This window comes from Gopherus flavomarginatus, chromosome 14 (genome assembly GCF_025201925.1).
Source record: "Gopherus flavomarginatus isolate rGopFla2 chromosome 14, rGopFla2.mat.asm, whole genome shotgun sequence".
Taxonomy (NCBI): Eukaryota; Metazoa; Chordata; order Testudines; family Testudinidae; genus Gopherus; species Gopherus flavomarginatus.
In genome coordinates, this window is record NC_066630.1 from 36,329,937 (window position 1) to 36,349,256 (window position 19,320).

General features: G+C 46.7%; 1 protein-coding gene across 2 annotated transcripts in view; it reads left to right on the plus strand.

The window, feature by feature from the left end:
- The window catches only part of SLC12A3 (solute carrier family 12 member 3), a 42,667-nt gene that overhangs the window by 1,852 nt on the left and 21,495 nt on the right, over positions 1 to 19,320 (plus strand). For both annotated transcript variants that reach the window (XM_050922763.1, XM_050922764.1), the window contains exons 2-14: positions 281 to 427; positions 3,732 to 3,807; positions 4,417 to 4,512; positions 6,722 to 6,861; positions 7,794 to 7,904; positions 8,704 to 8,815; positions 11,036 to 11,166; positions 12,884 to 12,968; positions 13,774 to 13,928; positions 15,418 to 15,525; positions 16,480 to 16,603; positions 18,159 to 18,260; positions 18,950 to 19,105. In XM_050922763.1, the coding sequence (XP_050778720.1) occupies positions 281 to 427; positions 3,732 to 3,807; positions 4,417 to 4,512; positions 6,722 to 6,861; positions 7,794 to 7,904; positions 8,704 to 8,815; positions 11,036 to 11,166; positions 12,884 to 12,968; positions 13,774 to 13,928; positions 15,418 to 15,525; positions 16,480 to 16,603; positions 18,159 to 18,260; positions 18,950 to 19,105 (1,543 nt within the window). The remainder of the gene's footprint in view (positions 1 to 280; positions 428 to 3,731; positions 3,808 to 4,416; positions 4,513 to 6,721; positions 6,862 to 7,793; positions 7,905 to 8,703; positions 8,816 to 11,035; positions 11,167 to 12,883; positions 12,969 to 13,773; positions 13,929 to 15,417; positions 15,526 to 16,479; positions 16,604 to 18,158; positions 18,261 to 18,949; positions 19,106 to 19,320) is intronic.

Below are 19,320 nucleotides of genomic sequence, written 5' to 3' on the forward strand. Positions count from 1 at the left end.
TGAAGAAGAAACAGGAGTACATATCTACTTGTGTGGTGGTGTGATTCATTATTTGTATGATGATGCTGTGAACTGAAATCGGGGTCTCGTGCTCAGTGGTGTACAGACACCTACTGAGAGACAGGTCCTTGTCTCTAGCACAACATTCCTGCTTACCTCTAGGATTAAAAATTTCAAAGGGAGGGTTGAAAATTGACAAGTTCTAATATGTTCCCAGACATCTTCCTTTCTGTCCCACCTCTATGCCCTGTTGTGACTTGATTTCTCTCTGCTTTCTCAGTTGGACAATAGCCATCTCCACAACCCAGTGTACGAACCGCAGAAAAGTAACGGCCTGAGTGATGAAACGACTGAGGAAGATGGCAGTGAGGGTGGGGAAAAGCCTCAGGGCGAGCCTGTCCGATTTGGATGGGTGAAAGGGGTGATGGTAAGTTTTTGGGTTGTTGTTTGTTTGTTTTTTTTTGCTGCGTACAGACCAGAAGGAAGTGTAATCGGAGATCTTGGGTCCTATGCTGGCAGCAATTCATGTACAGCATGGTCTTGCCACCTTCACTCTCCCCGAGTTGTAAATCACTCCTAAAGCCATCCCATTGACTTCAATGGACCCATACACAGGGTGATGGCTTGGGTTTGAAAATCAGGGCAGAACTTTTCTTCTCCCTGGGTTCAGTGTATAATCTAGCTTGTTTTAGTGTGACAGATTGATGCAATCCTGATGCCTCATATGCCGTTATATTAAGCCACATGATGGCAGGAAAGTTCAAACTTGACAAATGGCAGGTGCTGTAGGTAGGGAGGAAGGATGGTCCAGGGGCAAGGGGATCAGTCTAGGATCAATCTGTTTCAATCTTGTGTTCTGCTGCAGGCATTCTGTGTGTTACAGAGCCACCCTGTGCCTCAGTTTCTCACCTGTGAAATGGAGATAATAGCACTTTACTTGGTGTGAGTTTAAGTACATTAAAGACCGTGAGATGCTCGAACACTAGGGTGACAGGGAAAGTAGAAGACAGATTTGAAGAAACATCTGAATAATTCTTGAGCATTACTAGGTTTTAACCTGACTGCATCCACTGGGTATCTTTGCAGCAAGCTCAGGGAGGTCTTTGCTCAAGGTGCTGGAAAAACAATCAAACAAATGGCTAGGAGGCATAAGGAATGGGATGAGAAATCATACTGAAAATACGTTCATTTCATTATATGTCGATCAGATGCCCTCCCTTGAAATATTCTGTTCAGTTCTGGTCACCCTATTTCAGGCAGCACACAACAGAAAGAGTGGGGAGTGGGGCGGGTCAAAGACCAGTGATAAAATAACAAGGGGAATAAGGTGGTTTCCTAATGAAGGGAGATTGAATTGGGACTGTTATCTTAGAGATGAGACAGATCAGAGGGATGTGATATAAGTATACACCATAATGAATGGTCTAGAGATGGTAGATGAGACATTTCTATTAACCCTCTCTAATAATTAAGGCTAGGTTTTAATCATGGGTACTTTTAGTGAAAGTCATGGACAGGTCATGGGCAGTAAAGAAAAATTCATGGCCCATGACCTGTCCATGACTTTTACTATATACCCTGACTAAAATGCAGTGGGGGATGTGGCTCTGGGGGAGCGCCATGGGTTCTGGGTGGGTGCGGGTGCTGGGTAGGAGTGCAGCCTGGGGAAGTGCCGTGGGTGCTCAGGGGAGGTGTGGCCTGGGGGAGGTGCCATGGGTTCTGGAGACGGTGGGGAGCAGCCTGGGGGGATGTCTTAGGTGCTAGGAGGTGGCTAGTCTGGGGGGGTGCTGTGGGTGCTATGGGGGTGGGATTGGCAGGGTTGGGGCAGGCTTCTTACCCGGGTCCTAGCTCCACATACTGCCTCCACTCCGCCCTGCCCCAAGCCCTGGTTCTGAAGCTCCCATTGACTGGGAACCGAGACCAATGGGAGCTGCGGGTGTGGTGCTTGTGGGCAGAGGCAGCCCGTGGAGCTGGGAGCTGAGGGAGGGGAGTTCCTGTCACCCTTCCAGGGAGTTCCCCCCAGGTAAGCACTGCCCTGCATCCCAATCCCCAGCCCTGAGCCCCCCCACTCCTGCTACGACTGGCCCAGGGCCTGCCTGAGCTGCTCAGGTGGCTCCTGGGCCAGGCTGCTGCAGAAGTCTTGGTGGTCATGGAATCTGTGATTTTCCGTGACCTCCGTGACAAACTCGGAGCCTTACTAATAATACAAGAATGAAAGAAACATTCAACAAAATGGAAAAGTGACATATTCAGAAAACAATACAAATAAATGCTTTTTTTTTTAACACAGAATGCACAATGATCCTGTGGAACTCATTGCCACAAGGTATCAGAGGTAGCGTATCCAGGTAGAGAGGAAACATGATCCTGTGCTCAAGGCATTAGGCTGGTCCCTGAGAGACTCAGGTTCAATCCTCTGCTCCACCACAGACTTCCTGTGTGATTTTTGGGGAAGGGACTTAGGCTACATCTACATCTCACGTTAGGGGTGCTATTCCCCTGCTTGTGTACGTGTCTTTGCACTAGCTCTGCTCAAGCTGGCGTGAGTACAAATAGCAGTGCAGCTGTGGTAGCATGTGTAGTAGAGGAGTGAAGGCATGGATGAGCCATACCGAGTACAGACTCACCAGCTTCAGGTTAATCGATTCCAAGGCCAGCTGGGGCTATTGTTCTCATATGGTCTTAATGCCTGTATAACAAAGGCCAAAGAACGTCTATAAAATAATTCCTGGAGCAGATCTTTTAGAAAACACATCCAATCTTCATTTTAAAATGGCCAGTGAAGAACATCCACTAGGCCCCAAGTAAATTGTTCCAGCGATTAATGACCACCACTCTTAAAAACGTACGCCTTATTCCTCAGTCTGAATGCTTGGCTGGGTGGGTACGTGTTCTGCGCAGCTCAGCTGTGTTGCCACTGCCAGGGCTATCGTGGCTACATTGGTACATATACTCAAGCTTGCCTTACTCATGAGCTGGGAAGTCACATCCCGAGCTTGCCGTATAGATGTAGCCTTCATCTCTCTGTGCCTGTGTTCTCCAGCTGCAATGGGGGGGTAATAGCAATAGGCCTGGCCTACCTCAGAGTGGTGTTGTGAGAGTAAATATACTGAAAGATTGTGATGTGCTCAGCTATGGCCCTGGGGGTTATAGAAATACCTAACACAGAGTGATCACTGAGGCTGAGAGCTTAGCAGGATTCCGAACAGGATGCAGTGTTGCCAAGTGGACAGGGCACTGGACTAGGATTCATGAGACCTGGGCTCCATTCCTGGTTTTGTTGCTGGGAGGCTGGGAGCAAGTCGTGTCCCTGCCCTGTGCCTCAGTTTCCCCATCTGTAAAATGGGAGATGATGAGCCTGGCCTCCTTTGCAAAACTCTTTGAGATCTACTGATGACAAGTGCTAGATAAGAGCTAGATGGTGACATGGATAACATGGACACCATAGAGTTGCAATAGGATGGATTTAAAAACTTCTAGAAGGGAAATGAAGCCTCACACTTCAGGGCTTAAACCAGCCTCTAACTGATGAGGTTAGGAGGAAAACTTCCTGTGGACAGGTCACTCCACTTCATGGGTCTCAAGCTTTTGGCACTGACCACTATTGCAGGTAAGATATTGGACTTGAGGAGCGGTGGGTCTGAGCTGGCAATTCTGCCGTTTCTCTATTCACGCATACTGTCAGCTATGCAGATGATCACATGAGATTAACGTTGCTGTTTTCCTTCTAGATTCGATGTATGCTGAACATCTGGGGTGTGATTCTCTATTTGCGATTGTCCTGGATCACTGCACAGGCAGGAATTGGTAGGTGCATCTCCATTCTCTATAGTTACCAGCAACAATTATATTTGATAGATGTTGTCTCACTGGAAGCCCTGACAGAGTGGCTGGCACTATTCAAGACACAATGAAAATAGTCCCTCACTTCCACGATATCCTTGGGCCCAATTTTTAAAGGTGTTCAGGGGGTGCTGTGCCCCCATTACAAAGCCTAACTGATCTAGGAGCCTAAATCTCATTTTCTGAAGTTATTTGGGCACTTAGGAGCCCAAATCCCATTGACTGAGGGATTTAGTTCCTAAATCTTTTTTGAAAATAAGACATAGGCTCCTAAATCTATTAGTTGTTGCAACATTTAGCTCAGCAACACTTAAATACCTTTAAAAATCTGGGTTTGGTGTCTATGGGACAGCAAGGGAGAAGATGGGATAGGGATATAGACACAGGCAGATGCAATATAGAAATTGGGCTCAGAAGAGGACATGGTCCCTTATAGACATCCTGGAAGAAGTGGATTGAGGGGAAGGATGACTTTATGGATCAATGTACAGGATGCCAAGGAAAAGGGTCAGAGATGGTGGTATTGCTTTCTTCACCAGGCAACAAAGTGAAACTAATTCCTCTTCTCTGCAGCACTCACATGGCTGATTATCTTGATGTCTGTGACGGTGACAAGCATCACAGGCTTGTCCATCTCAGCCATCTCCACCAACGGCAAAGTGAAATCAGGTAATGCTTGGGTCCCATTTTCCTTCTGAGGGCTCTCATCACCCACTGCACACTCCCGCTCCCACCGAGTCCCTCGCATTCTGGTACTTTACATGCTGTACTTGGATACAGCTCTGGTAAATGCCACTGAAAAGAGAGATGAAAAAGACCTCTTAGGCTATGTAATGTCCCGCTCATCTCTCTGCCCAGTACAGGACTATTCCCTATATAGTGCTTGATGCATCTCAAGAAAGTCTAGGGACTCTGCTTACCAAAAGATCACAAGCTTCCAGTAGGACGGTGGGCAAAATACCTGGATGTATTAATAGAGAGTATTGAGCAGGATCAGGGAGTAGATATTACCTCTGCATACATCAGAGGGGAGACCACTGCTGGAATACGGTGTCCGGTTTTGGTGTCCATACTTTCAAAAGGATGTTAAAAAACTGGAGTGGGTTCAGAGAAGAGCTTCAAGAATTCATTTGTGGGCTGCAAAACATGCCTTGTAGTGAGAGACTTAAGAAGCTCAATCTAATTAGCTTATCAAAGAGGAGGTGAGAAGGTGATTTAATCATGGCCTATAAGTACTTACAGGGGAGAAGATATCTGACATGAGGGGGATCTTTAGTCTAACAGGCAAAGGCATAACAGCATCCCAGAGCTGGAAGCTGAAGGCAGCAAAGCTCAAACTGGAAATAAGAGGCCACTTTTCAAGAGCGATGGTGACTAACCATTAGAGCAGCTCACCAAGAGATGTGGTGGATTCTCCATCGCTTGGAATCTTTAAGTCAAAGCTTGATGCCTTTCTAAAGGATATGCTGTAATTCAACCACAAGTTACTGGGTTCAGAATTGATTCAGGAATCACTGGATCAAACCAGGGGCGCAACAGGAATTTTCCTAAGGAGGGAGCTCTGGTTCCTTAATAAGTAGCAGAGATCAGGTTCCAAAAGGCACATGTGTGCATGGGGTTCCCCCTTTGCATTTCCAAGCACCACATATAGATCCTCACCAAGCTGCCATCTCTCCTTCTGGAGGCAGTGTAAGGAGATGAGGACTTGGGAAGCCAGGAGCTGGGAATGGGGGCAGTGTCTCTGATGGGAGGGGAGAGATCTTGGCTGGCCCTGGTCTCTCCTGGGAGAGGAGAGGAGGAAGAGGTCCCAGGTGGCACCGGTCTCTCTCAGCAGACCCAGTCTCTCTGGTTGAAGGGGAAGGGTGACAGGTCCCAGGCAGTCCCTCTCACCTTGGATATGGGGAAGAAGTGATAGAAGCTGTCAGCGACTGGCTGGAGGGGAGATGTCTCCTCCTGAGGCTCTGGCCCCCCGGAATCCCCTGACCCAGCTCCCTGAGTCTCAGAACTCTGGGCTGCCATCTCCTCAAGCAACCTCCTCTATCTCTTCTGCTTCCGGACCCACTCTGGCAGGAGAGAGAGCAGCTCAGCAAGGACATTCACATGACTTGTAGTGGAGTCTCTGGCCAAAGGGGGCAGTCCAGAGTGAAACTGAAATATGAAATCTCTGACGTGTTAAATAAAGATTCAGTCTGTTTTTGTCTTATCAACACCTAGTTCCCTCATGCCAATTTCTCAAGGGTTTGCTCTTGTCTAGTTCTAACTCTCCCTTCAAACTCTTCCTTCTCCTAGACAGGGATTCTTTAGGAGCACAAAAACAACAAGGAGTCCGGTGGCACCTTAAAGACTAACAGATTTATTTGGGCATAAGTTTTCATGGGTAAAAAAACCCCACTTCTCTAATGGTATCTGAAGAAATGGGTTTTTTACCCACAAAAGCTTATGCCCAAATAAATCTGTTAGTCTTTAGGGTGCCACTGGACTCTTTGTTGTTTTTGTGGATACAGACTAACACGGTTACCCCCTGATTTAGGAGCACACAATTAATGCTTTTTTAATTAGAGATGGGTCTGACCCAAAACCCCAGATCCAGACTTGCCTGAACTTTGATGTTCAGATCCTGATAAATGGACTGTAAAATGTTGAGCCTTTTCTCCTATCTCCCTGTGCCATTGTCACTCACCATACATACAGTGCATGGATGTAGGTAGGCATCTGCAACACAGGCCATAGTGTCCTACTTGTCATTAGTTTGTGAGGAGGACAAAAAGTCATTAAGGGCATTATTTGGTTCCTGAATATCTGAGATCACCTCAGGTACTGCAATGTTGATCCTGCATGTGAAGTATTTAAACAATGGAATGTTTCTGGCATGTGTTAGGTGGCACGTATTTCCTTATCTCAAGAAGCCTCGGTCCAGAGCTGGGTGGTTCCATCGGTCTCATATTTGCCTTTGCGAATGCCGTGGCGGTGGCGATGCACACAGTGGGATTTGCGGAAACTGTGCGCGATCTGCTCCAGGTGAGGAATCAGAGTTGTTTCATGGTGCCCCTCCCTGCCCACCGATCTCATCCGCAAGGACTTGTCCCATGTCAACATTTAAGTCCTTCTTAAAGGCCAACTTCTGCCATGCTGCCAACAGTGAATCTAGTTGTACAAAAAAATCTGTATTTGTTCTTCCTCTTTCCCCTCAACTTGTCTGTCATAAAACTTTTTGCTCTTTACATGCCATTGCAAGTGCATTAATTACAAGCAAATTAATAATCAATAGTTGACCCGTGATTAGGAATTAATCACTTATAGCCACTGGTTAGTTATCAATACTCAAATCAATAACCGACAATTAATAATCAACAGCAATCAATCACCATGGAAATCATGCTCGTTAGAGATGTCATTGACCTAGTTGCTTTTCCACTCCACATGTTTGCCAGTTCAGGCTTGTTCCATACAGCCTCCTCCTGTCTGGTATGAAACTGGAAATTGTTTTTTTTAATTATTAATTTTGTTTAAAGATCATTTTAAAGCTGTTTATTTAGGAAGTATAAATAACTTTACAGATCCATACCTTAAACACACCCCAAATTACATAGACCCATCCATTCAAGCAGTGCTCCGTGGAACTTTGGTAAGACACAGTCCCGGCATTGAAGAACTCAGCCAATGGTATGGCCATAATGTTTTAATGTAAAATAAAAGTCTAGAAAAATGCCTGGCAGACCAGATTTAAGGTAACCGCCAACTGAAATGCCTTAGCTGGTTGAATGTTGGTGCAAAAGAATGATGGGTTTATAGGCCCTTTCATTCTCTGTTGGTTTTGAATAAGAAGAGGAATTTAAAAGTATATAAAGACAGAGGGAAGTGAAGGAATTGGATGCTGTCTGTATGGTCAGGGTCAACTCTGCCATCAGCTTCCAGAACTGCAGACTGCTGACTTGGGTTTCCTTTCCCAGGAACATAACTCGCCTATTGTAGACCCCACAAATGACATCCGCATCATAGGGGTCATCACGGTGACAGTGCTACTTGGGATTTCCTTGGCCGGAATGGAATGGGAAGCAAAGGTAATGGTCTCAGTTGTTAGGATGAATCTACGAATTTCCATACCACAACACATCCATGGTCCAGCTAGCCCAGTATGCTGCCTCCAACAGCAGCCAATGCCAGTTGCTTCAGGGAATAGTGGAGCCAAACCCTCCCTCCAATAATGCACCTAACTGCAAGATTCTTACCACCAGGAAAATTCTTCCTGACTCTCCCTGATGATTGGTTTTTGCCCTGCAGCATAAGCATTGTCAGCCCAGATATAACTTTCTTCTGACTGTTGAAAGTGTGGAATCTGTTCTCATTCATACGAATATCCAAATCTCTCTTGAAACTTATCACCGCATTTGCCTCAGTGCTGTCCTTTGTCTGGTTCATTTGTTCAGATGCTGCTGTTTGCCTCCTTTGACTAGCCACAAAAGTCTGCTGGCCAAGGAACAGACAAACACAGACTCAAGGTTCATGCTGCATCTTGTATTACAGGTCTAGCCAGAACTGATGCTTAGCTCAGCCTGTTAGGTTGGTTGAGATCCATCTGTCCCCAAGTTTAGGAGGGGCAGGAAGCGTGGTACGGAGAAAATATTGGGTTGCTCCTTTTCACCAACTAGCATTAGGGTATAAGCAGCATTGCAGCTTGGAAGGAATGCACAGGCTACTTACCCTGACCTACTAGTCACAAGGGCAGAATGTTGCTCCAGAGGGGCCTGTTTGCAGCTTCACGGTTGCCTGCCTGTGCTTTTCACTCCACCCCCTTGTACAGCGTTTGCAGCAGGTACTCAGCCAGAAGATTGTTCAGCTGGATTCTTTTGGTTCTCTCAGGCACAGGTGCTGTTCTTCATAGTCATCATGATTTCCTTCTTAAATTACATAGTGGGGACGGTGATTCCAGCCTCCGAGGAGAAGCAGGCAAAAGGATTCTTCAGTTACCGAGGTAGGTTCCAGCGTTGGTGAGAGGCAGGAGTTTGAGGGGAACTCTTACTAATTCTCATGGATGGCTGGGAGAGCCGGCGTGAATGACTGATGATTGCAGGTAAGCAAACAAACAGTGAAAAAGGAAGACAAACACATCCCCTAATGGAAGAGGAAGGACGGTTCAGTGGTTAGGGAAGCACCCTGGAACTGGGAAGGCTCAGGTTCAAATTCTTGCTTGGCATCAGACTTCCTGTGTGATCTCATGCAACTTGTCTCTGTGCCTCAATCCCCACCTGTACAATGGGGGGTTGTGAGGACAAAGACATTAAAAGATTGTGAGGCATTTGGGTACTAAGGTGGGGGGGAGGGCAGATAAGCATATAAGCTGGCTAGAATGTATTTTCAGTCAGTTTACTGTATCAGTTGGAATTTAGTTCTAAGGATTATGGTGGAACGGGAACAAGACTACAGTTAAGTTTGCACCAGAGTTTTCTGTTCCACGGGACTCTTAATTATGATAATGTGCGAGTAAATGTTCTCCGGTACATGTCACAAAACAAGGACGTCTTGGTGCTCGGAGATCTCACCATAATCTCTGCTGTTCCATTTCAGTGGAGAGGGCCTGGTTAGTTTTGTGTGGATTATGTGGCTTTTGGATTATAGAATCATAGAAGATTAGGGTTGGAAGAGATCTCAGGAGGTCATCTAGTCCAATACCCTGCTCAAAGCAGGACCAACACCAACTGAATCATCCCAGCCAGGGCTTTGTTCTACTGTGCCAGCATGATTATGGTTTATTTACAAATGTAGATGAATGCTCTAATACAGTGTTGAACTGAACATTTCCATATGGTCACTTTGTTCTCAGTGTCCTGGCAGTTAGTGGATAGTAGGGCAGCATGTAACAGAAATGTATCTCGTTCTGCTCTGTTATGTGCCTGCAAGGAAAACAGCCTCTCATGTTAAGCGCCCGCTCTGGCCTACTTGTTTGGAGTAAGAGCGGTGTGCAGGGCCGCCCAGAGGATTCAGGGGGCCTAGGACAGAATAAGGCTTCCACGGAGACAATGACACTTTCCTGATTGTTCTGCTGAACGTTTGCAAGATGCTGGAGGCCCCTAAGGATCTACATCCAAGGGCAGAGAGGTGAATGCTCTTGTAGTGTGTATGAGATGGACCAGGCCCGTGTGGCAGGGGACCCAGCCCAGTACATGTTTCAGCCCAGGACTGTGCAAACCACTTCGGACTCTCATTCTGAGTGAAGAGTGGGAGACCACTGGGACCGTAGACTTCTTTTGGGTGTCATTTACCTAGCATGCAAGTACTGCATGTGCCTCATTTTTGTAAGTGCTCAGCATCCACAGATCCCATTGATTTCACTCCCGGGGATAAAATATGCTGGCATATGTCTTAATTACCATTTGATTTTTGACATAAGAAGGATCAAAATGATTCAGCCGAATGTGGCTGTTTGTTGCTGTCAAACAGAAGGCCCATTTATTTCCAGAGAAAGGGCTTATCATTGAGAGAGCTCGATGGATCAATGGATGTAACTGTTGTGATAATTAAGGCTGTGATGAAATGCTTCCCTTTCATTTAGTGAGTTACTCCATTCCTGCTGGAATCATTCTAACCCCCTGGAGCAAAAGCTCCAGACAGGCAGTGGCCGAATAATTTTTCAGACCTAGAAGCATCTTTAATTTGGATTCTGCCCTGTCCACTTTAAGACCCGACGCTATAACAGATTGAGGGGTAAAAATACCAAACAAGAAGTTAGCTCATGACGCTTCCTTTCCCAGCCCTCCTTAGACTTTGTGTTGTCTGTGTAGACCTTGATTTCACAATCAGATTGGCATGGGCAGATCCATACACCTGAGCAGGAACCCAGGCCCAAATTTGTAAAGGTATTTAGGCACTTTTGAAAATGGAATGTAATTCTTTAAATCACTTAGGTCTTGCTTTTAAATACCTTTAAAAAACTGGACACGTCTAGGCAAACCCACTGATCTGCTTGCAAAATCAGAGCCTTGGACTGTAAACTCTGATCTAACTCCATGACAAGAAAGCACCTATCACGTTTTAGGGTGCCGTATAAATAACAATAGAATGCTGCAAGGTCGCCTCTCAATAGCGGTTTGAAACACTGCAGCTACTGTTTCAACCATTGCCTTTAAAATGAAAGAAATGTGATTAAAATGATCCAATAGATTGGAATTGATAGAAAAATATTTTTCTCCTTCAGCTGATATTTTTGCTCAGAACTTTGTGCCAAATTGGCGCGGACCAGATGGCACCTTCTTTGGTTTGTTTTCCATTTTCTTTCCATCAGCGACTGGCATCTTGGCTGGAGCCAACATTTCAGGTGATTTGAAGGTAGGTTTTTACCACTCCTAGCCAATGCAGCATCACAAGGGCAAGCTGCACAGGTTGTGTGCTATAGGCAGGAATGAAGTTGTGTTAATCAAGCTCTGTGTGTCAGAAACGGGCAAACTGCAGAGTCGGCAAAACTTCCTTGATTGGCTTTTGATTTTGTAAATCCAAGAGCAGGCCTGGTTTGGATCCAGGTCCTGCTTTACTTGGATAAGTTTTTGGTCTATCTCTGTTTTAGACATGGCCAAAATATTTGTATTTTCAAAACATTTTATCTAAATTTTGAAAGAACAGTAAAAAATAATTTTTAAAAAATCACAAATGTTTTATTCGTTTTTCGAGCGGCGATGGAACTGGTTGAAGTTTTAAAAATTTTAACACAGAATTCCAAGAAATGTTCCCGGATATATATGTTTTACTGCATTTCCAGCTAACTCTGCTCAATAGGTTCTTAGGTCCTGATCCTGCTCTGTATGGGTGGCACCTATCCCCCATGTAGATGCTCAGTTACATTAGTTCAGGGGTCCGATGCCCAAAGGTTCTTGCAGGATGGAGGCATTAGATTGCACAGTGGTGGATGCACTACAAGACTCTACATAGAATAGAATTGAATTGAATTAATACTGGGCTACCTACATTTATTACACAAAGACGGTTGATCTGATTTGGATAAATCAGTTGCCCAAGCAATAAACTGAACTATGTTTGAGGTTAGAGAAAGTTTGGTAAGCTTTGTTTCTTCATTTCCACAGGACTCTGCCCTTCCTGCCTGGGGCATGAGTGCCAAAATCATGTGAGGAAGACCGTTCTTGCAGAAGTGTTGAGCTAGCTGCAGATTAAAAATGATTGGAAATCTCTCCCAAGAGTTTGGGCTCAGGAGAGTCCCAGTTCATTTTGCATCCCAAAGAAATGTCAGATAGTTTGACTGCAAGCATCCAAATCGAATCAGTTATAGATGGGCCCAACATGCCGATTTGGACTGGCACACCAAACACTCCGGAGTTCAGAAGGTGTTTGGATCCATGGGTTTGGGTTGCATGATACATGGAATCCCAGCCCTTCTTAAAGAGGAGGTGCTGATTAAAGACAAGAGCAACAAACTATAGACACAAACTGGCTTCTGCACAGCCCAACTCCCAACTTTGTCTTCCTTATTCACCAGAGACCACACCCTCCCTTGTAATGACATATTTATAAAGTTCAAATTTAGGGCCATTTCTGGCACCTTGGATCCTTACGAGGTTTGTCCAGCCTGGCAGCTGTTTAGCTGATTTTATAGCTCCTATCTTGTCCCCGAGGCTTTACCTTACTTTAAACCTTAGTTCCTCCTGTACCATTGACACATTGGGCCGTCCAGTTCCTCTGTTGATCAGAGTCGCTCGCTAGTTCTTCCCAGATGAGGCCAGTGCATATGCTATCCTCTGTCACTGTCACTTTAAGTAGATTAAAACAACATTCAGTGCGACACACTCAGATTTCCAACACACCAACCCATTAATCCCACTTCACCTCCAAACATCTAGCAGCAAAAGTGGGCTTTGCAGAGTGCCCAGCAGGTTAAGAAATCCAGACTCTGGACAGTGCAAGTATCAGGTTGAAAGATGTCCTCGGTTTTTGAGTATCTCGGAGTGTTTTCTCTTCTCTATAGCTACAAAAATGAAAGATAATTTTGTGGTGCCTACAGAATGCTGCTGTGTAACTCTGTGGTTCCCTTGCTTAGGATCCAGCTATAGCCATTCCCAAAGGCACTCTGATGGCTATATTCTGGACTACAATATCCTATCTGGCTATTTCTGCTACAATTGGTAAGTAACATGCATAGACTTAATCAATGGAGGTGATGAGGAAGTGACATATGATGAAATGTCCTTGGTTAATTAAATGCTTTCATGTTCATTAGGGACGGGGAAATTCTCATTATCAGGAATCCTGAGACACAGAGCACTTTGATTAAGTCTGGCTCAGATATCCATTCTGATTCTGGGTACCAGAAGAGGTGCAGAGCAGAGGGGATTTAAACAGTCAAAAAACAGACTAATAAAATTATAGTTTGATTTTTTTAAAAAAATCTCATGATTTTTTGAGATCTGACTCAGGAACTTTGACCTCTTGAGGTTGGCAACACTGCAAGTGTCTCCAAAGAATTCAACCCAGGTTTGACACCGGGCCCAATATGTACTATCCACGGTACAGGACCTTGGGAGCTTTAGTTAGTGCTGGTTGGAAGCCTGTGCAGTGTGGACATGTCTGATACAGCTGAAAGTTACTTTAAAAACAAAACAAGCTAATTCCAGGAGCAGCCAGAAACTTGGGACACTGGGCAAAATGAATGGGCAGTCTGTGATAGCCGCTGTCTTGGTTGGCACAGTGGAGATTGGAGGTCGCTGGTTCAGAGGGCAAAGCATAAGCGGCTACAGCTTGAGCTAAAGCTTTCTAGATGGGGACTGTGACAGACTTATCTCCTCTGTGGATCAGCACAGAAAGGCACCTGTAAGACACACTCCATAGTGGGTTACAATTACATGGGGGCCTTTATTAAAGCACATCTGGGCATCATGCATTGTATTGGAAAAGACAGATGGGTAGTGAATGGGAGCGGTTCCCTCCTAGGTGCTTGTGTGGTACGTGATGCCTCTGGGAGCGTGAATGACTCCATTCCTGTTGGCTCTCTGGGCTGCGAAGGACTTGCTTGTGACTATGGCTGGAACTTCACGGAGTGTGCTCAGAAGCAGAGCTGTCACTATGGACTCAGCAATTATTACCAGGTACTGTCACTCTGGTGCTCTCAGCAGCACGGCTTAGAAGGCTCAAAGTGGGTTGGTCACTTTGGCCTGGGTGTGGGAAACCATAAAATATCCATGAATGAGCTAGACGATGGCATGGACTGCACGCTCAGCAAGTTTGCAGATGACACTAAACTGGGAGGAGTGGTAGATACGCTGGAGGGTAGGGATAGGATACAGAGGGACCTAGACAAATTAGAGGATTGGGCCAGAAGAACCTCTGATGACGTTCAACAAGGACAAATGCAGAGTCCTGCACTTAGGACAGAAGAATCCCATGCACTGCTACATACTAGGGACCGAATGGCTAGGAAGCAGTTCTGCAGAAAAGGACCTAGGGGTTACAGTGGACGAGAAGCTGGATATGAGTCAACAGTGTGCCCTTATTGCCAAGAAGGCATTTTGGGCTGTATAAGTAGGGGCATTGCCAGCAGATCGAGGGATGAGATCTTTCCCCTCTATTCGGCATTGGTGAGGCCTCATCTGGAGTACTGTGTCCAGTTTTGGGCCCCACGCTACAAGAAGGATGTGGAAAAATTGGAAAGAGTCCAGCGGAGAGCAACAAAAATGATTAGGGGGCTGGAGCACATGACTTATGAGGAGAGGCTGAGGGAACTGGGATTATTTAGTCTGCAGAAGAGAAGAGTTAGGGGGGAATTGATAGCAGCTTTCAACTACCTGAAAGGGGGTTCCAAAGAGGATAGATCTAGACTGTTCTCAGTGGTACCTGATGACAGAACAAGAAGTAATGGTCTCAAGTTGCATTGGGGGAGGTTTAGGTTGGATATTAGGAAAAACTTTTTCACTCAGAGAGTGGTGAAGCACTGGAATGTGTTACCTAGGGAGGTGGTAGAATCTCCTTCCTTAGAGGTTTTTAAGGTCAGCTTGACAAAGCCCTGGCTGGGATGATTTAGTTGGTGTTGGTCCTGCTTTGAGCAGGGGGTTGGACTAAATGACCTCCTGAGATCCCTTCCAACCCTGATATTCCATGATTCTATGAATGCAGCCAGTAGCCACTGAGGGTGATAGGACAGTTGCCTGAATTGCTGCTTTCTTTTAAAAAAATAACTTGCAACAAATGAGGAAAGGGTCTTACAGAAAACGGGCTCTTTATCCACAGCACTCTGATTCATTCCCAGAGCATCCTGTGACGTGAATGAGGTGGGGCCTGTGGGGGGAAAAATAGCATGTGACCATGTATTTAACGACTGTATTATAATGAATATGCACTAGAGGACTGAGTTAAGGTTGCACAGGCAGCCTGAATACTGGCACTTCCTACCTTCTGAGTGCTTGACTTTGCAATCTTAATAAAGTTCTTTTGGCGTAGGGTGTTTTTGGCTGTAATAAGCTGTGCTCTGAGGAGCTCTGAGTGGTGGCTGTCAGAGTCTGAAGCTTCCAGGGGGAGGAGCCCAGGCTGTAAGATCACTCCAGCATCACCCTTGCCTGTCTCCTCCTGTTTTTTCTGTAGACTATGAGCATGGTATCTGGATTTGCCCCCCTGATCACGGCTGGAATCTTCGGGGCCACCCTCTCTTCTGCTTTGGCCTGCCTGGTCTCAGCACCCAAAGTCTTCCAGGTGAGATGGTGGCATGCTCAGGGGACCACGAAAACATCTACAGTGTTGTCTTTCATGTATACAGTAAACACGAGTCCACGACATTTCAGAGCCATAATTACAGGCCGAGTGTCCACCACGCGTAGCCACTGTGAGTTCTATAACAAGCTGAATAACCACCATGGTTGGGCCTCACAATGCATCACTGGTAGGGTGACCAGATAGCAACTGTGAAAAAATGGGAGAGGGGCTGGGGGGCAATAGCAGCTATATAAGAAAAAGTCCCCCAAAACGGGACTGTCTCTATAAAAACGGGACATCTGGTCACCCTAATCACTGGGAATTACCAGTTTTCTGGACAGATTCTTTTGATACTCTTCATGCTTCTGGGGTTTTTGCCCGGAGCTTTGTTCCACCTGATCCCATCATGCAGTGCAGCCCACGAGCTGGGGGATATGCACATTTCTACTTTTTCATGCTAATCCTAATGGGACAGATTCTGTCCTGTCACTCCCATGCAGCTTCTTTCCTTTCAATGGGCTTGCAAGAGTATCAAGGAGGCAGAATATGGCCCATTGCTTTTGTTCATTTTATGAATTAGGATAATTAAGGCGACATCCCCTGACCTTTCCATAGTGCCATCCGAGGTGGCAATACCTCATCAGGTAGGATTGCTACCACTGATACTGCGATCCAAGTCAGAGTTATTACAGTTAGCGTTTCCAAAGTAAAGGGGACCTGATAGTAGGAACAGGCAAACTGGTTCTAAAAATATATCAGGCCTCTAGGGTGGGGGACAAATTCTGTTCTCACACTGTTGTAAATCTGGAGTAAGTCCACTCAAGAACCAGGCTATACGCTGAGCCGGTGAAAGTGCTTGGAACTGAATCGTGCGTCAGTCGACCCTCGCTCTCAGCTCTAACCACTAGTCCGCAGTGCCTGTCAAGTCTAGATGACATCTCTTTTCCTCCACAGTGCCTGTGCAAGGACCAGCTCTACCCTCTGATCGGCTTCTTTGGGAAGGGCTATGGGAAGAATGAGGAGCCCATCAGGGGTTACATGCTGACCTACATCATAGCAGTGGGGTTCATTCTTATTGGTAAGTGCCTTGGATTTGATAGGCTGCAAGCTCCAGTAGCTAGTTTTCTCTCCTTTTTTTTCTACAGGTTGATTAATGATCAGTGTGGTGCCACATGGCTGTTTCTTTGTCAAACCAAATTCCTGCCTTTGTTAACTGCTTCCACCGTGGTATGAAAAATGGCTGCAGGTTTCCTACACAGGAGGCCAGAAGATAAAATTATATTATTCCAAAGGATGGGCACAAAGTAGATTGTGAGAGCCTAATTCTGCCCTCACTTACCCAGTTGGCTAGTCTGGAGCAGAGTTACTCCATATTTACGCCCAGGTGAGGGGAGATCGGGCCCAGAGTTTGTTCCAGGAAGGTAAGAAATAAGTCAAATCTAAGCGAGTTCTGTCATTCGCTCAGCAAGAAGATTCCAACGGCTACTTCTCCAGTTGCACTGAAACCTGAACAGCCAAATTGGTGCTGAGCATCATTCCCTCCCACAGAGCGCAGCAGAGCATGTGTTAAACCACTAAGCCACTGCTGCTTTTTTAACTGGCGTTTGATCTTGACGGAAGGGGCTAATCCTTCCCCATGTGCATTTTAATATTACGGGGAGAGTCCTTCCATAACACATACACAGGGAAAGAGAGAGCTGGACATAGAACCCATATCCAATAGCTCTTTGATATCATGTTGATAGACATCTTGGAAGTCTCAATGAGAGCTGGATAGGGTGACCAGATGTCCCGATATTTAACCCTTTGTCCTGCATTCCGATCAACGTATGATCGGGACACCATTTGTCCTGATATTCAGGTAAGGAGGCAAGAGGGAGGGAGGCGCCGACTCCGTGGTGCTCCAGGGTTGGAGAAAAATTGCAACCAAGCTCCCCCCTCCTTCTCCCTTACCCCCCCCCCCGCAGTGCTTCCCAGTGCCTAGCAGCTGTTTGGTGGTGCTTAGCACTTTCTAGGAGGGAGAGGGAAGAGCGGGGATGTGGCACACTCAGGAGAGGAGATGGAGAAGAGGCAGGGTGGGGCAGGCCTTGGGGAAGGAGGTGGAATGGGGGCAAAGTGAAGGTGGATGCTTGGGCGGGAAGAGGCAGGGAGTGGGCGAGCACCCACCGGCAGAGGGGAAGCCGGTGCCATAGGGATGAGTGGCGGGTGGGTGGGCGGGGGGGTGAAGAGGTGAGTGGTGGGCGAGGAGGGAGAAGAGGTGAGCAGAGGGTGGGTGGTCAGGGGGGGTGAGTAGGCAAGCAATGGGTGGGGGACTGAGGAGGGACACAGCAAGCCAGCAGGGGACCGGGGGATGAGGAAGGGCATGGGGGATGCAAGCGGGGAGGGAGTGGGACCTGAGGCAGAGTGGGGGCAAAGCCTGGGAGGAACGAGGGTGGACTGTGGGCAGGGCTGACAGCACCCCAATGTGTCTCGATATTTTAGTGTTGTGATCTGGTCACCCTATAGCTGGAACAATCAGCCAGGGCTTTCGGTTTCTTCTTGATTTTCACCTCTCTCCCATTCTCAGAGACTTAAGTTGGCCAGGGTGTAGCAAATGCACTAATGATCCATCCCTCTCTTTCCCATCCCTGTAGCGGAATTGAACACTATTGCCCCAATCATCTCCAACTTTTTCCTGTGCTCGTACGCACTCATCAATTTCAGCTGTTTCCATGCCTCCATCACCAACTCGCCGGGTGAGTGATCGCTATGCTGGTGCTTGGTAGCTACACCTGTCTTGTTGGCTGGGAGGTAGTGTCAGGGGTCTCTGAGCTTTACAAGGCTGGAGGGTCACTCTCTGCAGCAGAGTAAGGTGTGAGACCTAGCCCAATGGCTTCATAAGTAAGAAGCTCTTTGAGCTGAACAAGGTGATATGCTTGGAGGATCCATAGTGAGTAGAAGATGAGGAGTATCTTCAATTCCAAAAACAGAGCATCTCTGGGTGGGGGCGGTTGGGTACCGGTGTCTGCTCCTACTCTGAGGGATGTCAGGTTCTTTCTCCACCCTGCCTTTGTCTCCGAGGGTTACAAAGAAAGCATGATCCACTGATACAGGCACTAGCCTAGGACTTGGGAGATGTGGGGTTGCTTCCCTACTCTGCCACATACTTCCTGTGTGACCTTGGGCCAGTCACTTAGCCTCGATATGCCTCATCTGTACAGTAGGCATAACTGCCTTGCCTCCCGGGGTGTGGTGAGGATAAACACATTCAAGATTGTAAGGTGCTCGGGTGCGGTGGTGATGGAGGCCAGACAAATATCTAAGATCGATAGGGTGCCCCTGTTCTACTCTTTCTCCTCAGAAGCTGACGGACCCCTCCCCCAGGTGTGAGGGAAGAAATTGGCCATGTGAGTGATGAATGTATTTTTGTGTAATGTCCACGCAGGATGGAGACCATCCTTTAGGTATTACAGCAAGTGGGCTGCGCTTTTCGGTGCCGTCATCTCTGTCGTGATCATGTTTCTATTGACCTGGTGGGCAGCCTTGATAGCCATTGGCATCATTGTCTTCTTACTGGGATATGTGCTCTACAAAAAGCCTGGTAAGTAACAGGGGCTGCTCATTCTTAAGCAGACAGTGGCGCTGGTGAAAATGCCAGGCTGAGAGATCTGAAGTTATTGGTTTCAGAGCAGGGCAGCATCAATGCAAGATTCTGCTGCACTCTTTCCTGCCAATGTGCTCTGCCAGGTCAGTCCACAATCAGCTGGGAGAGAGGTTTCTATGACACGGCCAAGCCTGCAGTAGTAACTGAACCCA